At 37.4% G+C, this 16912-nt stretch overlaps 1 protein-coding gene across 1 annotated transcript; it reads left to right on the forward strand.

Moving 5' to 3' along the window:
- The first annotated feature begins 941 nt into the window (after window positions 1–941).
- LOC145782880 (bile acid-sensitive ion channel-like) lies at window positions 942–16451 on the forward strand. Its single transcript, XM_082594644.1, has 12 exons — window positions 942–1042; window positions 2824–2985; window positions 3089–3166; window positions 4119–4287; window positions 5173–5292; window positions 6342–6491; window positions 9002–9102; window positions 9575–9688; window positions 10250–10440; window positions 13378–13515; window positions 14671–14804; window positions 16125–16451. Exons 1-12 carry the CDS (start codon window positions 942–944, stop codon window positions 16449–16451), a joined length of 1785 nt encoding a protein of 594 aa, XP_082450770.1.
- Window positions 16452–16912: the final 461 nt, after the last annotated feature.

Consider the following 16912-nt stretch of genomic DNA (forward strand, 5'->3'; position numbering starts at 1 on the left):
AACAACACAAAGCAATAAAGCACACAGCATCATAAAACAACCAAGCATTGGGAAAGTTTATCACTAATTCATTAAGAAGCTTACTATGCACGTAGGCTAGTAACTTTCACAATTTGAAAAGAAATATTATTCAGTTTTTATAACACTTTTACGTCAGAAAGAATATAAAATTTTAAACATTGCTTTCTTTAATTGTTTTTAGCTTGATTTTACCGTCAGGATAACATGTCAGAACTGTATGGTCATAAATATAAAAAAATCACCAAAAATAGATTAAATTTTAATGCTTCATTCTTTTAATTTTAATGAATTTCATAAATATTAATGCTTGCAAGGTCAATCAGAAGTATGATACATATAACAAAAAGAAAAATTTTCATGTTTCTTCTGCAAAATCTTTCATCTCACACTAAAATTAAATTATAACTTTACAATTGGCACGGACTAAAAAAGTCATGAGCTTGCGACATGAAAACCGTCCTTCGAAGACTATCCAAGCTGACTTGGAAGCTAAAGCCGCCAGAACATTTCTCTTGTGAATGTCAAGAATCTACGTATAGTCTCTCTAGAGCAGGTTAAGGTTTTTGGAAATATAGATTACATAATATAGCCTAGTTAACGAAAAACTGTCTGAGATAATTAGTTAACCTTTAGTTAAGACTCACCAAAGTCTAAACTCCTCTTTAGTCGAGCTGATGTCTTTCTAAGAATGTAGGTAGGTTACTGAGGTAATTTTATGTTTTCCACAGTTAGACAAAAATGAGCACTAATAGTCTGATAAATTTTGGTAAAATTCCGACCAAGCGTTTTATTTGAAAAAGTAACTATATTGTTTACTTTTGTCTTCATAATGTATATTCTGAACATTTTAAACAAGAATAACGCAAAAAGAGGTTTAAAACGAATTTCGATTTTTTGGTGAACAGTCTTTATTTGTAAATATGTTGGCCGACTTTCGAAAACTTCTGCAAGACTTTGCAAACACCACAACATGCCATGGCTTACCACAGATCGTCTTGCCAAATCGGAAAAGGTATTTTAGGTAAGCCTGAAAACTATAACTTAAAATGATGGGTAGGCTTAAATTTACTGTAAGCAAATGGATCATGCTTATATAAAATGCGTTGTTCAAGCGCATACCCCGAGAACGGCGCTGGTTCGGTTCTCTGGGTGTGCGCTTAAGCAACGCATTTTCGGAATGCTCTCCATGCAGCGGCACCAAGTGGATGGAATAATTTCCTGCGACAACAAGCGAAACTTTACTCTGCCAATCTCGTCGATCGGGCCTGCGTAACTTGCAAAACTGTCAGGATTAAGCTCTCAAAGAAGCCTTCCCAGTCCGAGGATAAAGATCAATCAATATAGGCCTAAAGGTTCCTGGTCCAACAGCATCTGTGGACCTCTTGTCAACGCTACTGATTGTAGACTAAGCTATGTATCTTCACGGAAAAAACATTTAAAAAAATTCTCTCATAACAGTAGTCTACAACATCTATTCTGGGCCATTTTTAGATTTGTACAGTTGTGCAATACTTTTTTTCAAATGGTTCTTCACTCATAGACGTAGGCTATATGAAAAGAGATCGACATGATTTTTGCTTCTAACTGTTATTCTAGACTTTAAATTTTGTGTCAAATTTGTACAAAGTTAACTTTTAGTTATCAGTTACTGTTTCTAAATCTGTGAAGTCTTCATGACATAACAGTTTAAAGATTGTGACATTGGAGCCAAACACTATAAAATGAGCAAAAGTATACCTCCATGGCCCCATTGGATGCCGTACAACAGTTGTTAGCTTGCAAAATGTAGGAATGTTTGAAAAATTTTTGTTTCATTCTAACATAAACTTTTTCTCACCCAGTGCTATAAGACAATTCCATATTTTCCTTGTCAATTTGTAATTAAATCCTAATTTTTGCTTTCTATGGCTTAGCTATAGTAGTAGTTTCGTTTGGCATGCCGGGGTTGGGTCAATCTTAACCTGGCACCTCATCTGTAGTCGAATCAAGCACCTGAGTTCAATGACCTGGTTTTTCTGACAGATTACTCGGTGCTCGCAAGCCTCCATACGACGACAACGACCGAGGCCGTGGAGGATGACTTAGCTGTTACCCCCTGAGTATCCACAATAATAATGTTTTTGTGATATTAAGTAACCCAGGTTAAACGGTCAAGTTCATAGAAACCCTGCAGCGCCCTTTGTTGTAATATACAACATAAAAAATTGGGAAGTAAATGACTTTGGGAGAATAGATTGAAGATTGTGAATAAAGTGAAACAAAAAATACTTTTGAAACAATTGTACAGCTAAATATTCTGTGTTGTTTGTACCACACCTTTTTCAAAAAAGTTTTCGAAAATTTGACTTTTATTCCTTAGGCGCTACAGAGAAGTTAGCGTAGATGATGGCTTCAAAGGGAAGCCTCTCTATTCTCAAACCGCCAAGCATGCTTAATAGTCTAATTATTTCACTTTGCTTACGAACAACGAACAAAGAAAAGACAAAGTGAAACAATTGAGGATTGTCTCCCCTCTTGTGCACTTGGACAACACTATTCAAGGACATCTCGCCATTAAGTGGCACCCAGTGGATGGATTAGTACCCATAAACAAAAATTTCAATAGCAATCGGAAACTTTACTCCGTCAATTTCGGTGACCGGTCAGTAATTTAAATGTAGTAGTAGGCTAAGTTCAAAGCTTCTGCAAGTAGGCTATACGAATGTGCCAGAATCAAGCTTTCTCAGTCCGAGGATAATGATTTCCATCAATCAATCAATCAAATGCAAATAATACTTCTTCGTGTCCGTTAAAACTTTCTAGATTTATATGGTTTCTTGTGGTTGTGGCGCTTTCTGGTGGAATGGTATGGCAACTTTCAGTCGCTATTGGTGAGTACACAGATTACAGCACCACAACTGACTTGCAAGAAGAGTATCGCTCTGAACTACAATTTCCAGCAGTGAGCATTTGTAACGAAAATAGGTAAGAACATTTTTTACATGTGTGTCAGACAATGGTAAAAAATTGAAAGATAGTAAGAGCGTTAGTACGATCAAGCAATATGTTTTCTCAGATTACTATTTAGATTTTTTGGAATTACTTCAACAATGGAACTGAAGGCAGTAGATGCGTTCATAAGAGCTGCTTCTCCGTATAGAAACCGGTAAGTCTAAACCAGTTTCTTGTAATTGGAGGTTTGGAATTGGTGATATTTGACTGGTATAGTTAATTAACTGAGAGAAGAACCTGAGTTATAAGTTATAACCCAAGCAGTTTTCAACTCGACAAGGATTTGTGAGAAAAACTGGGTTGTTGTTGTGTCCTGTTTTGTAGTGTTTTAATACTTTGCAAAAGAAAAAAGATATTAGCATGTAACACAAAAATAATTATACAAAAATAAGGCACTCTAAAAATAAAGTCAACACCTAATTTTTTTTAGTGTTGTGTTCCATCTTCAAACGTATTGCTCACTTACGTTGCGTTAAGAATTCTTGAGCAAGTTTCATAAATATCAAAATAAGGTCAACGTTTTTGAATTAAATTAGAATTTGAAAAATAACTAATTTATTGTTTATTGGCGTAATTTTGCAAGCAGTTTTAAACGCTGTGGCTATTTTGTTGCGTGCGATATTTAAGAAAAATTACAATTTTTAATTTTTTAAAAAGTGTTGCAATGCTATTCCTATTAAATTAGTTGCAGTAAGATAACTAAACAATTTTTTTTCCTTCGAAACCTGATGAAAGTAGGCTACTGTAAAGTAAGTATTTTTATGTCAAAACGAAACAATTTTAATATCGCTTCGAAATTTCTGTTTGGGATCTACTCTTCAACTGCCAGGTAGAAAATAGCTACTAAATAATACAAAATAATAAAATACTAAAGTAATAGGCCTACGTTGTTGTTGTTGTTGAAAAACATCGCTCACCTCTACCCAGAGTGTATTAAATTGGGTGGGCGTAGTTGATGAAGAAAAGGCGGCCGAGAGAAAGGAACTGGCCACCCTATACTCTCGCTAGCGCCGAAGGCTTAGTAGTTTGTAATGAGAACCTTATCTTCTCATCTCCCGATGCTTGGATCTAGTATGGAACTCACCTTTACCTTTACATATCATTAGATCTTATGATACATGGTGGGAAGAACAAGTTAAAAATTACGAAAAGCATCTGAAAGAAGAAAGAAAAGAAAAACTATTACTCAGTCGGAAAATAGAAGAAAGGGGTTGGATTCTGAATAAAGGTGTTCTTAACCATTGCACGTTTCAAAGACATCCTTGTTCCGTTCAGGTGACAGCAACCTATAAAAACAAGTGCAATTGTGAAAGTTGATGCAATAAAAGCTCACTGGTAGATAAAGGGTCGTCGGACCACTCAGCATGCCAACACACTCAGCAAGTGCTTCAACTCAGCGATTACATTTCAGCCACTGCCAAGTCAAGAAATGAAATTTACGTGTTCACGTCGGACTTGCTTGGTCATTGCTTGCCAAACTGAGTTTGCTGACTTGTGACATGTCAAGTTATCGCTTGCTCAATTGTTATACTTAGCCTACTCAGTTTCGTCATTTACCAACTTCAGTCACTTGCTCAATGTCACTTGCTCAGTTGTCACTTGCTCAGTTGTCGCTTGCTCAGTTCACAACTGCTGACTTGTAGGAGACTCGATTAAAGTTAAGTTGAAATACATAGTTTTTTGTCTTATCGCAACAATCATGTAAACGTAGTAGTAGGCTAACTACCGTCTACCAAGTTAATATAGTTTATCTATAAATACAGCAATGTGACGGAGCTAGAAATAAAATTTTAAGGGGGCAAAAGCAACTGTTGGTTGGCAAAAGTCATTCAACATGAATTGTAATGGTATTGAAACGTAATAATAAGATTAAAGCATATCTTTCGGGGATTAAGATAAAGTTGGTTGAGGGAGCGATTGCCCATCAAACCTCTCGTGGAAACTCTAGTGGAAACGTACCTGATACAGCAGTACAACTGAAAAGACTGTAACTGTCCGACAATTCTTGCAAAATTGGGGCTAGTGAAGAAAGTTGAAAATACACTGTAACTAAATTTTGTTGCTTTCGAGGTGCTATCTTTGTCACGTAATAAATTGAGTTTTGCTTTTATTAACCATTTTTGTTAACTGTGTGTTATGCTTTATTGCTTTCACAAGTAGAATTTCACGAGGATTATCACTTCACTTGGGCTCTGTTATACGTTCACATCCGATAAAAGAATAGTTCAAAGCGTGCCAGGAAGCCTGAATGGACTTGTTATACAATTGAATATTAATCAGGTGACTTTCCAATCTTTTCCAGCAGGATTGAATGCGACAGATTAACCAAATATTGTACAAATTATAGTTGTACTAAACTGCAAACACACTACTAAAATAGTGACTTCACCACAGTATTAGCCTATAAAATAGACATTATAAGATCAAAGCTTTTCTTATGTTAGGAAACCTGAAAGGACGAAAATACTAAAAGTCTACAGTATAAATTACATGGGCTGTATCCAAGGGGGGGGGGGGGGGTGAGGGGGGTGATCACCCCCCACTCATTGAAGTGGGGGGTGACCTATGCAAAACCACCCCCCCATTCATTTGGCTTTGAAAAGGTTTTGTGATATTTTATTGATCGAATTTTGAAAAAAAAATATTTCGGCTGTTATCACGTTTTTGATTTGGTAACCCAGAACTACGAGACAGGCGTTTACACTGTGGGAGTTTTAACTTGGTTAAATGCTTACCCAAAATGCCATTTCCGAAACATAGCCTACTTTGTGAAACCATTTGGAAACCCTGAGCACGTTGATGATCAATGAAGCTGATGTTGCAATGGGGGGTCTGGGGGGCTACGCCCCCCAGAAGTTGAAATGACTATGATGATTTTAACCTACTGTCCAAAATCACCCCCCCCCCCCCCCGAATTCTAAAAGTAGATAGAGCCCCTGATAAATTATATCAAGGGAATAACACTCTATGACGCAAGAGCCGTTTAAGGGATTCCATTATGTTTAAACTGTTGACTAATAAAACTTTTCTGTTTTTGTGAACCAACCCAGCAAACTGTCCACTTGAAGCGGTTGACTGTCTCTTATCACTAGTATAGCCCTGTTACTCAACGCAACAAGCAGTTTACCAGACTCATTTTTTAATCATAAATCGATTTCGTTAACACAACATCTTCAGTATGATCATGTCAAAAGCCTTGACTCCTGACATGATCATACTGAGAATGCTGTGCTAACGAAATCGATCTATGATTAAAAAATAAGGCTGGTAAACTGTTTGTTGCGTTGAGCAACAAGGCTGTAGTAATGTTTACACTATTGTTGCTTTAGGACCAATACAGAGAACATTCCAAATATGGAGTGCCATCAGCCGGGGTGAAAGTTCACATCCACAATCACGATGAGCCACCCATGGTTGAAACTTTTGGGAGTGGTATTCCAAGTGGTCATGCTGCTCATATTGTAGTAAAGAAAACCCAGGTACATGTTTAAAAGACCGCATACGACAATGGTTTAGCCATGACCCACTAGAACACGGCCAAATATGTTGCTATTTGAGGAAATTTCTAAGAGACTGAATTGTTACAATCCTAGCTATGACAAACCTGTCATTTTCCCATTTCCAGAAGTAAGTAAAATAAGCAGTATTTGCACCTAGACATATCTTTGACTTGTTTAACCGGAGGTTAGGTATGTACGTTGAGCACAGTTTACACAATAACAATTTAATATGTAAGACTTTTCAACTGCATCGTGGAGGTAGCATCGTTTGGTGCAATTGCATGTTCCATTTAAAATATCAAGGATCTTTTGTGAATTGTATGTTGTAAGCTGTTCATTTGATGTGCCAAGTTAAATTTTAGTTGTTTTGTTTCTCGCCAAGTGTAATTTTGCAAGTAAAATATGTGTTTTGGCGAAAGATCCTGCTATACAAAAAACCTAACGACTGTATGAGACTACCTCCACGATGAAGTTGGAAAGTCTTACATATCACATTATTATTGTGTAAACTGTGCTCAACGTACATACCTAATTTCCCGTTAAATAAGCCAAACATATGTCTAGGTGCCAATACTGCTTATTTTACTTACTTCTGGAAATGGGAAGATGACAGGTTTGTCACAGCTAGGATTGTAACAATTCAGTCTCTTAGAAATTTCCTCAAATAGCAACATATTTAGCCGTGTTCTAGTGGGTCATGGTTTAGCCTACTCAGTAGGGGTTAACAATTAACGGAGATGAAAGGAAAAAGTTTTTAATCAGAAATCGGACGTGCACCAACCATCGTATGCCTATTAATTAAAAGCATGTCCTCTTCTTCTTCTTCGTCGTATGAGCTGTTCTTCCGGACTATATGTTTGGGCATGATGTCATCAGCCACCCGACAGTCTCGTCATCCAGGGCCTTCAGTCCAAGCGTTCCATGTGGTGGTTAATGGATTGGGCAGTCATGGACGACATGATCTACTGTCTGGTCTGTGGCGCCACACTCGCATCCCGGTGAGGAAGCCAGGCCCCATCTGCACATGTCTGAACGAAAGCGACCGACGCCGGTTCGTAGGCGGTTAAGCCGGACCCACGCAAGTCTTGCGAGGGACATTCCCGGAGGGTGGGGATCGATATCGGGTAGGAAATCACGGAGTCGAGAGGTGTTGTTTTGCCACTCCATGATCCATGTGTAGTTCGTCCAGTGTGCCGCACTTATTCCAAGATCTTCAACGTTGTTCAGAAGCTGTCGTGCGGCGGGCACAAATGGGCGTCTTGATTTCAGTCGCTGCTGTCCTCCAGGTAGGCGCTGGAGTGTACTGTGGAGGAGGTGGTCGGGGTCCAGTGCGCGACGAGCAAGGGAAATCATGGCTCCTTTACGGCGAAGTTCAGCAGGTTGGATGCCTGCAAGGATGGGAAGGCAGTCCGTTGGAGTGGGACGCAGGCATCCAGTCACAGTGCGTAGTGCGTCATTGATGGCGGTGTCAATGTGGCGGGTGTGAGAGCTGCGGCACCACACTGGTGCGCAGTACTCAGCGGTAGAATGGACGAGGGCCAAGGTAGCTGTGCGAAGGGTTTTGATAATGTCCTCTGATGTCCTCTGATAAGCTAAAAGATGTTTTAAGCGAGCATGATGTTCAAGCCAAAGTGATACTTCATAGAACCTTTTTTAAAATTGGGTTAAAATTGAGGCGGTACAGTAGGCTACACCCTTATGGCTTATTATTACAACCACGCAAATGATACTTCCTGTAAAATTAACTTCGCTTGGAGACAAAGGTATCGCTTATTGAAAAATTTGCTTTATCATCATACTGCAGTTACAGTACAGCATGCCACAACAAAGTACCACAATGACGTATAATTCAAACTCATTTGGAAAACATTTTCAATGTACCTGGCCACTGGTGACTGAAACATCTTGAACTAAAAACTTTACAGAACAGATTTACAGCGTTGCTAGCTATACAGTATATTTAACGTTGGCTAAGCGAGATCAAAAACCGTGAAAAATAAATCACATTTTTTCCTGACAACTCAGACTCATAGTCGACTTATAACATGAATCAAAATACGTTTTGACCCTTTACTCACATCAACAAAATATTTAAGAAAAAAATATAATTATTTTTTAAATCAAAATCTAAACCCTTGACAGCCTGTGTCAACCCTAAAAGAAGGATCATCAGAAGGTCCTTATTCAAATAGAATCTTAATCTTATTCAAATAAAATTCTATTTGAATGAGGACTTTCTGATGATCCTCCTTTTAGGTGAAACAGGATGTCAAGGGTTGAGATAGTGTATTTGATTTAATTCGCTCTGCTTGGCTTTTTGCTTGGCATTGAGCACTTTTTGTAGTATTAATAGTAGCCTATTTATTGTTTAATTATTTTTTCCGAAAAACTTTGAAATTTTTTTGTTATGGCTGTATTGGTTTAGTATGTCATTGGTTCCGTATCCCATTGGTCTTTGAACTTCCTCTGACTGTGCACTGTTTTCATAGCGTCAGCTCATGTACAAGCCATGGGGAATTTGTACGCAGAATACTAAAAAACTGCGCTTTCACGAGAACTACAGCACTGCGGCCTGTCTTCTAGAATGCAGGTTAGGTTGGTCTACTTTTTAGCCTACAATACAGGGGTGTAGTCTCGGAGGGCCTGGGCTTGGTATATGCTATGTCATTAAAACTTTGTAATAGTGTATACTATAGTATTAAAAATGTAATTTTTAGGGAGAACAAGATGAAATTAGAGGGGGTCAATTGCTACCTTAAGCCCCCGTGACTTTGTCCCTGCTTGTGCGCCTTCCCATTGCGACTCCTTTTTTTAGCATGTGTGCTCAGACACCTATAGCGGCATCTCGTGGGATACTAGGAGTACTACCAGTTGCTGTTTACAAAATTTTAGCTGGTAAAGAAATAATTTTATGAAACAAAAGAAAAGTGGATAAAATTAGTTGCTTTTGGATACCGTTAAAATACACCGGTACGACATGGGATGCAAATTTTAGTAGAAAGTAGCCTACTAGAAATTAATCATGGAATCGTTGAACCTGTTTGTGTGTGATTATGTTCTAGAACAGAATATGTGATGAATAAATGCGGTTGTCAACCACATTGGTCGGTAAGTATCAAAACTGAACTCGAAGAGTGCGATTCAGAGACGATCCTCAATTGTTCTGGGAGCGCTGAAGGTAAACAAATCAAGATGAGACTCGTAATAGCCTACTCATAGTACTCAGGAAAGTAATAAATAAGTAAATAACTAAAGTGAGTTTTGTCGTTTGAAACGAAATGCAATAGAATAGAATCATACAACACAAAATTCGACCATTGCTTCCTGCCCTTTCCAACGTTTACTTACTTTTGTGGCTTAATGGTGTTTGGTAAACAATTTCTGATATCTTTTGATTGGGAATTAAATTTCTTGGAAATTGATTAGGCTACTTATCATTGTGAAAATATGCTTCAAAAATTCCTGTTATCTTTTTTTTTTTATGAAATACAGTACTTACAATAGGTAGGCTACTACACAAAAACATGGCACAAAAGTTTAAATAGTTTTTTTGCTGCTCTCCGGTAAATTAATCACGCCATGCTTGTTTACTATTGATTAGTAAGAGCGATCGAAAGAAATCACACCCCAGTGATGTCATATATTTAAATTAGTTCAATCAAATCTTTTTAACCGTTGCACGGACAAACTTCGTCTTGTAAATTTTATTTTTTCAAGAAGCCATTGCGCGACCAAACTACCGTTTCTGTTTCAGCGGAATTTTCTACGTCATTTTCGCTTCGAACCTGCAACTGCACTGAACCTTGCAACTTCACTGTGTTTGATTCTGCAGCGAGCTACTCTACTTTTCCTAACGCAGTAGTAGGAGAGGTGCTGAATGGTAATGACGGCCAGGATATAGATGAAAGTAAGTCTGTTTCCATCGTCGTATTCAGGCTTACTCCCGGCAGTTGAACTTGGAAGTTAAGTGGACGGGAAGTCACGGAAGCCAATCTTCTTATCCATCTTCAGGCATGTCTTTCAAGTGTCCTGCCAAAGATACAGCCTCATGCTTTTGAGTGGTGTCGAACAGCTGCCCTTTAGAATGCCGTACCAGGGCTTTCACCGCTTGGCTAGGTAGCCGACAGCCTACTTTCTAGATAAGGATCAAACTTAAGGCGTAAGTCAATTGCCTAAGTCACAACACAGTTTTGAGAAAATGCCACATTTCTAAAATTGATTGTTTGATTGAATTTTTATCCTCGGATTGGGAAAGCTTCTTGCAGAGCTTAATCCTGGCAATTTCGCATAGGGGAGAGTGGGGTTAGTTGGAAGGCGGGGTTAGTTGAAAAATGGTCATTTTTTTAACTCTTGATAACTTTTTTAAATATTTGTTGCCAACATGTGAAGTAGTTTATAAAAACACATAATCCATGTTAGTTTCGATTTGTTGAGTCAAGGTATACCTGTTTGGCTGACAATTTTGTATTTTCTTACTTTCGAAGTAAAATTTTTGGCGTATTGAAAAACATCTTATGCGTCGATATCGTTAAATATAGGCAGAAGTTTTTTAGTGTGTGTCAGCTGTAGGTGTTCTACAACACTAAGAAATAAACAAATTTTAGTCCAACGCACCATGCTTCAATATTTTAAGAAAATAGTTTGTCATATGTTAATGGGGCTAGTTGGAAAATAGTGGGTGGGGTTAGTTGGAAAACGTTTTGATAACGGTATGACTATGTAGTATGATACGAGTATATCGTCGTGGTATGATAATAAGTAGTATAAGCTCCAATGTACTTGTTTTAAGCAGATATACATTGTAAAATTTTAATTTGAATAACTTGGAAAGTGCTACATATGCGGCATCACAAGTTTTAACAATGCGTTTATTAAAAAATGTTTTTACGATGATTTGATGTAGAATTCATTGCATTTTGATTTTAAAGCAAGTTAACATATTTGCTTACAACCCCATGTTAATGTTTGTTGGTTGAAAAAATAGTATCCAGTTCATTGGTGGGCATCAAACTGACGTTTTTCAACTAACCCCAGACATGGGGTTAGTTGAAAAATCCATTGTATGTTTGTTTATTTTAAATTTTTATTAAAAGCTTAATTGACTCAATACTTATTTTTGGTTGTATGATAGAGGACACCATAGGTGATAATTTAAGCCGCTTCAAGTTGTCAGGTTATGCACGAATTGTTTTAAATTTCACTTTAAAAAAAAATCTTTCCGACTAGCCCCACTCTCCCCTACTTGCACAGAGGCTTTGAATCACGGACGCAGGCCCGGTCACCGAGATTGACAGAGTAAAGTTTCCGATTGTTGAAGTCTTGTGTCGGGGAATTATTCCATCCATTAGATGCCGCTTTAAATCTCGCATTTGCTTTCCTTGTTCGAGACGGATAAAATCTATCCTTTGAAAAAACTAGGGACGGTACATTACGGGACGCGCAACTCCGTTGTTCCTTCAACATTAGAAGGGTCAATTGCCAATTTGACATTTTTTTTACGCTTTACTGCAGGCTTGCTTTCAACTAAAAACCTTAAATTACTTTAAAACCAACTTAACTCTTCTTATATAATCCATAAAAAGTAAAATATTTTGTAAATTAGAAAAAAACGTAACCCTTCTAGTGTTGCGGATAAGCCAAAAGCGGATGAAGTTTCGCATCCCCATGATCTACAATCCCTAGAAAAAACGTTTTCTGCAAGGGAACAGCACTAAAACTGCGTTTAAGTTACGGTATTCATTGTACAAATTTGCGGACGTTTCAATAACATTTGCAAGATTTTATTTTATTGCTAAATGAATACCATTTGCAAAAAATGCGATAACTTTTAAGGATACAATTTTGGTAAAGAGGTTACTTTCTTCAGCCACAGACATATACAACCAAGCAACCACACGGCATTTAACATAATGGATTAAAATTGAACATAAACTAAATTGAACATAAAAAAATTGTTACTTGATAAGGGCTAACGTGTGTATGGCCGAAAACGTTTGTAGCTTATAGTTTATGTTCAATTTTAATCCATTATTTTAAATGCCGTGTGGTTGCTTGGTTGTAAACTTTTAAGGACGACGCCAAGTTATAAAACTTGCGTTGCTTACAAAAAGTTGGAAAACCACTAGCACAAAAGCTACCGTTCTCGTTGTGGTGCTGGAAGGTTTATTGCATTATCGACTACAATCGCTAACGGCTAGATTTAGGCTAGTGTCTTACGGCGAAACTGTTTTAGGTTTGTTTAAAATCACTCCAGTTTACTGAAACGGTAGATTATATGTAGAAGTAGCTTCTGCATCACATTCATCAGTGAATCCTTCAACAGATGTGGGATATAGCGTTTTTGATCCTTTATAAAATTAAATAAAACTTTAATTGTCTTTTTTCATAGGCCTAGACTAAGCTGTCTTTTTGAAAACAAAGCATTCCGCATTTAATAATAACAATGCTTGTTTTTATATAGCGCTGATGTAGCCTGTGCATCACAGAATGTGTTGCTCTTCAGCGTTTTGCAAAGCTGACAGTGTCAATGTAGCCGTATAGGGGCGCAACTGAGTACATTATTACCCGAATCCATTTCATTGCTCAGGGCCAAAATTCGATTCAGTAACATTTTTAGTCTTTGGTATGACCCGACAGGATATCGAACCCATGCCTATCGATTCAGAGACGGGCGCACTAACTACTAAGCCACCGAGCCGATTTAGTAGCCACGTTCCTCTTGTATTAAGACAAAAAATATAAAAATGTTAAAATTGTTTAAAAAAGCTTCTCACTCTTCCGTTATGAAAATTACCAAATACTATTAGGCCAACTGGGAATCTTAACTTCTTTGCAATAACTACAGCAGAGGGCTGGATCACTGGTAACATCGATGATATTGATCCTGGTTGGCAGAAGCTTCACAAATACAGAGAGAATCATCTCATGCTCGACATTTACTATGATTCTTTGAGCTTTGCCAAAATTTCTCAGTCAAAAGCTGTCAGTGAAATTCGACTGATGAGTGAGTAAAATATGGTTATTACGTGCGAAACCTATTGTAGGTTAATTCAGCCTACCCTTTGCATATAACATTATGAATAAGACACCTTTACCATTTTGAGAATACAGTTCCATAAAGCCAATCGGCGGAATTTGATATGCTCTGATCTAGTATTTCGGAGCCGCTATTTTACATTAAATTTACTTGCTTGTCAAACAACCAATCAATCGAGTGTTTTTCATAATATGTGTAAATATTACCTGAGAAACACTCTGTACAGACATTTACAGCATTAGGTTGTCGTATTGTGGAGATCTATTTGTAGAATTTGTTATTTTTTCTAAGGACACCAAACATGCAGCCTACATAGTAACCAATCGGCTAGCATGCTTTCGTTTTTTTACATCAGTTCAACGTTTCCCAACTTCGTCCGAAGTTAAACCAACAAAACGCCAGAATCTTTTCTTCTACGTTATGCAGATTAGCTCTGAGAATCTGCCAAACAAGACACGCAATATACCTACCAGGCTTGCACAACATAGGCTACAGCCTAAAAAAACTTTTCACATATAGTCCATTAAACGATTTGAAAATATTTTACACTGTATCTAAGTTAGACGTTTAGGTTAAAAACAATTCTTAATTGTTATTTTATTTACTTCGATTTTACATAAGTTGGTTACGGTCTTTCATGTGTATTGCATACTTGCATAGGCCTACTCTCACTTTTCATTGTTGCTGTAGCCTATAACTACATGCTAAAACAATCAAAGTTTTCTTGTATTGTTTTCGCACAATGCGCATGGCGAAGTGACTAAGCGCAATGGGTAAACAATTCAGCACTGTTAGAGATATCAGTAGACTATCTGTAAAGTTAACAGCGATTATCATTTTAGGCCTACTTGGTTTGAAGATAGCCTATGTCTTAGCCCACTCAACGATCGCATTATATACACAGTAAACCTCAGATCAACGTTAGCATGCTGCTCGCAAAAAAACATTTTTTTCTGCTGCGGCTCTGGTACCGATTTGAGTTGTACAGACCTGCTATAGCCTATATATAGTAGGCACTAGACCTACATCCAAACACAAAAAAAACATTTTACAGAAGCTTTTATTTAATGTTAATTGTGGATTTTCGTATTGAAGAGACCTAAAGGTTATTATTTGTTTCAGGTAATGTGGGAGGTCTACTGGGATTATGGTTGGGTATAAGCCTGGTTACTGTATGTGAGATAGTGCAGATTTTTGCACAGGTTTTGAAACAATGGTGGAAGTTACGGAATGCAATAGCTCCCGCTGTGAAATCAGTACGTACGTATTTTGAGTTTCAGCGTTTTGCTTGCTTTTTAACTTATGAACGGCCTTATATTCTATTCGTAACAATGAAAAAACTCAAACTTTCCAAAATCACATCATGACATACATGACCAACAAAACGTTGCTTGACCACATGAACGCAGAAGACCTATTGGCTATAACGAAGCTACACCCAGCTGCAGCAACAATAAATTTAAAAATTCTAAAACTTTTCGGCCATACTAAAAGAGCAAAATACGCAGTCAGCAAAATCTGCATGAAAGGTAAAGTTAACGAAAAGAGAAAAAGAGACAAACCACTAAGACAATGGCATGACAACATCCAAGCATAGACTGAACTCAATTTGACGACACTGTGGGCGAGCTAGCTAAAAGCCGAGACTCATGGAAACAGATAATCCATGTTGATACGCTATCTGCTTCAAACGGAGATGGCGATTGAATATAGGCCTACATATATTCTGTAAAATAAATGGACTACCATATACAGTGCTTTTGTATCATTTTTGAGCCACGGAACACTTTTTGCATTAAAATAATCTTTAGGAACACCAAACGAAATTTTATAATGATGCAACAACTTAAACAACAATTTAATCCCTTAAGTTAGAATTTTTCTCAATGCGATGTCTGCCCTGTTTGGATGAGCAAAAAGTTGATATTCGGAAATAAATTGCGCAGAGACAAACGCTCTTGCGATTTTGATTTTTAACTGGTGTTTCATAGAACACTATGTTGTAGTGTTCCACGAAACACTGGTTGAAAATCACTGGAATATAGGGTAAGGTACGCTATCGTGAAGATATACCTTCTCACCGCATCTCAATGAACTGCTATAGCTGTTCATAGCTTTTGAGAATGTCCCGGTACCTGAAGACTGATCCACAAATATCCAGAACATCATTCTAAATTCATACATTTTCAATGAACGTCGCTAACAAATCTATGGTTACCTGCTCAAGTATAGATTCGAGTAGCCTACTGGCAGCCTATAGGCTTATGGTAGGTGCTAACGGCTCCAATGCTCGGTGGCAAAAATAACGCAGTCTGTTTTTTTAGAGTCTACTATAGCCTACACTCTTGATTTTGTATCTGTAGAATCGTTTATGCGAGGGAGAATGTTGCCAATAAAGAGCGCCCATCATTGATCCTAAATTTTTAAACAAGTGTCAAATTTTCAACTGAAAATTGTAAACAAAAGAAAATAATAGGCTATCTATGTCTTTATTTTATTATTATTTTAGTTATGGAAGAGGCAGTTTGCTTTCTTACACTTTTAGCTTACGATAGTCTATTTGATGTTTTATTCAGGCACAATTGTGGAAAAAGGCAGCATTAATGATGATTGTTCCACAAAGTGACAAAAAGAAGGAACGTAAAAACGAAAATCATATGACGATTGTTGATATAGAGTCTTGCGAAGGCGTCTTTGATCGGTCAAATTCTTCCTTCTATTCTACTCTTCCTTCTGCCGAATTCAGCACACCTGTGACGATGGCTTCACGTAAAGTGTCCGCTGTGATTTTTGAAAGCTTAAGCCCTGTCACTTCATGTGAAACATGTGGCGGATTTTTGTCTTCCCCTTTATCCAACTCAACCTTCTACAAACTGTATGAAGATAGGAAGTTGGAAGATTGAATGCTGTAGGCTACTGTCTCAGCTAAAATAATGCTTTAATAATGTCACAAAACTATACTGACTTGTACAAAATTGTGTCCATAGGCTATATGAAAAACTAACAAATTTGCCCAATAGTTCGCTAAGCATTTTGTTTAAAAATTTGCTTAAATAAGACGATTTACAGAGGAAAAGGCTTTGCTGCTACATCAATTCAGTTCAGTTGTGTTTATTTCTGACCATCACAGCAAAAACACTACACGTCAACATAGCAAAGGTAGAAGCGACAAAACACGAATATTAAAACGTGCTTGTGACCGAAGTAAGTTATTAAGTTGAAGGATTTTGCACGTCGCAACACCTTCAGAAAAATTTAAGATAGAAAAGGAAATAAAAGAAAATGTTACAAACAAAAACATTAAAAAATGACATTTTCAAGGATTGTATAAATGAACATTTGCTATGAAGATCGGCCATGGTGC

The sequence above is a fragment of the Aplidium turbinatum genome, chromosome 14 (genome assembly GCF_918807975.1).
Source record: "Aplidium turbinatum chromosome 14, kaAplTurb1.1, whole genome shotgun sequence".
In the NCBI taxonomy this organism is placed as follows: domain Eukaryota; kingdom Metazoa; phylum Chordata; class Ascidiacea; order Aplousobranchia; family Polyclinidae; genus Aplidium; species Aplidium turbinatum.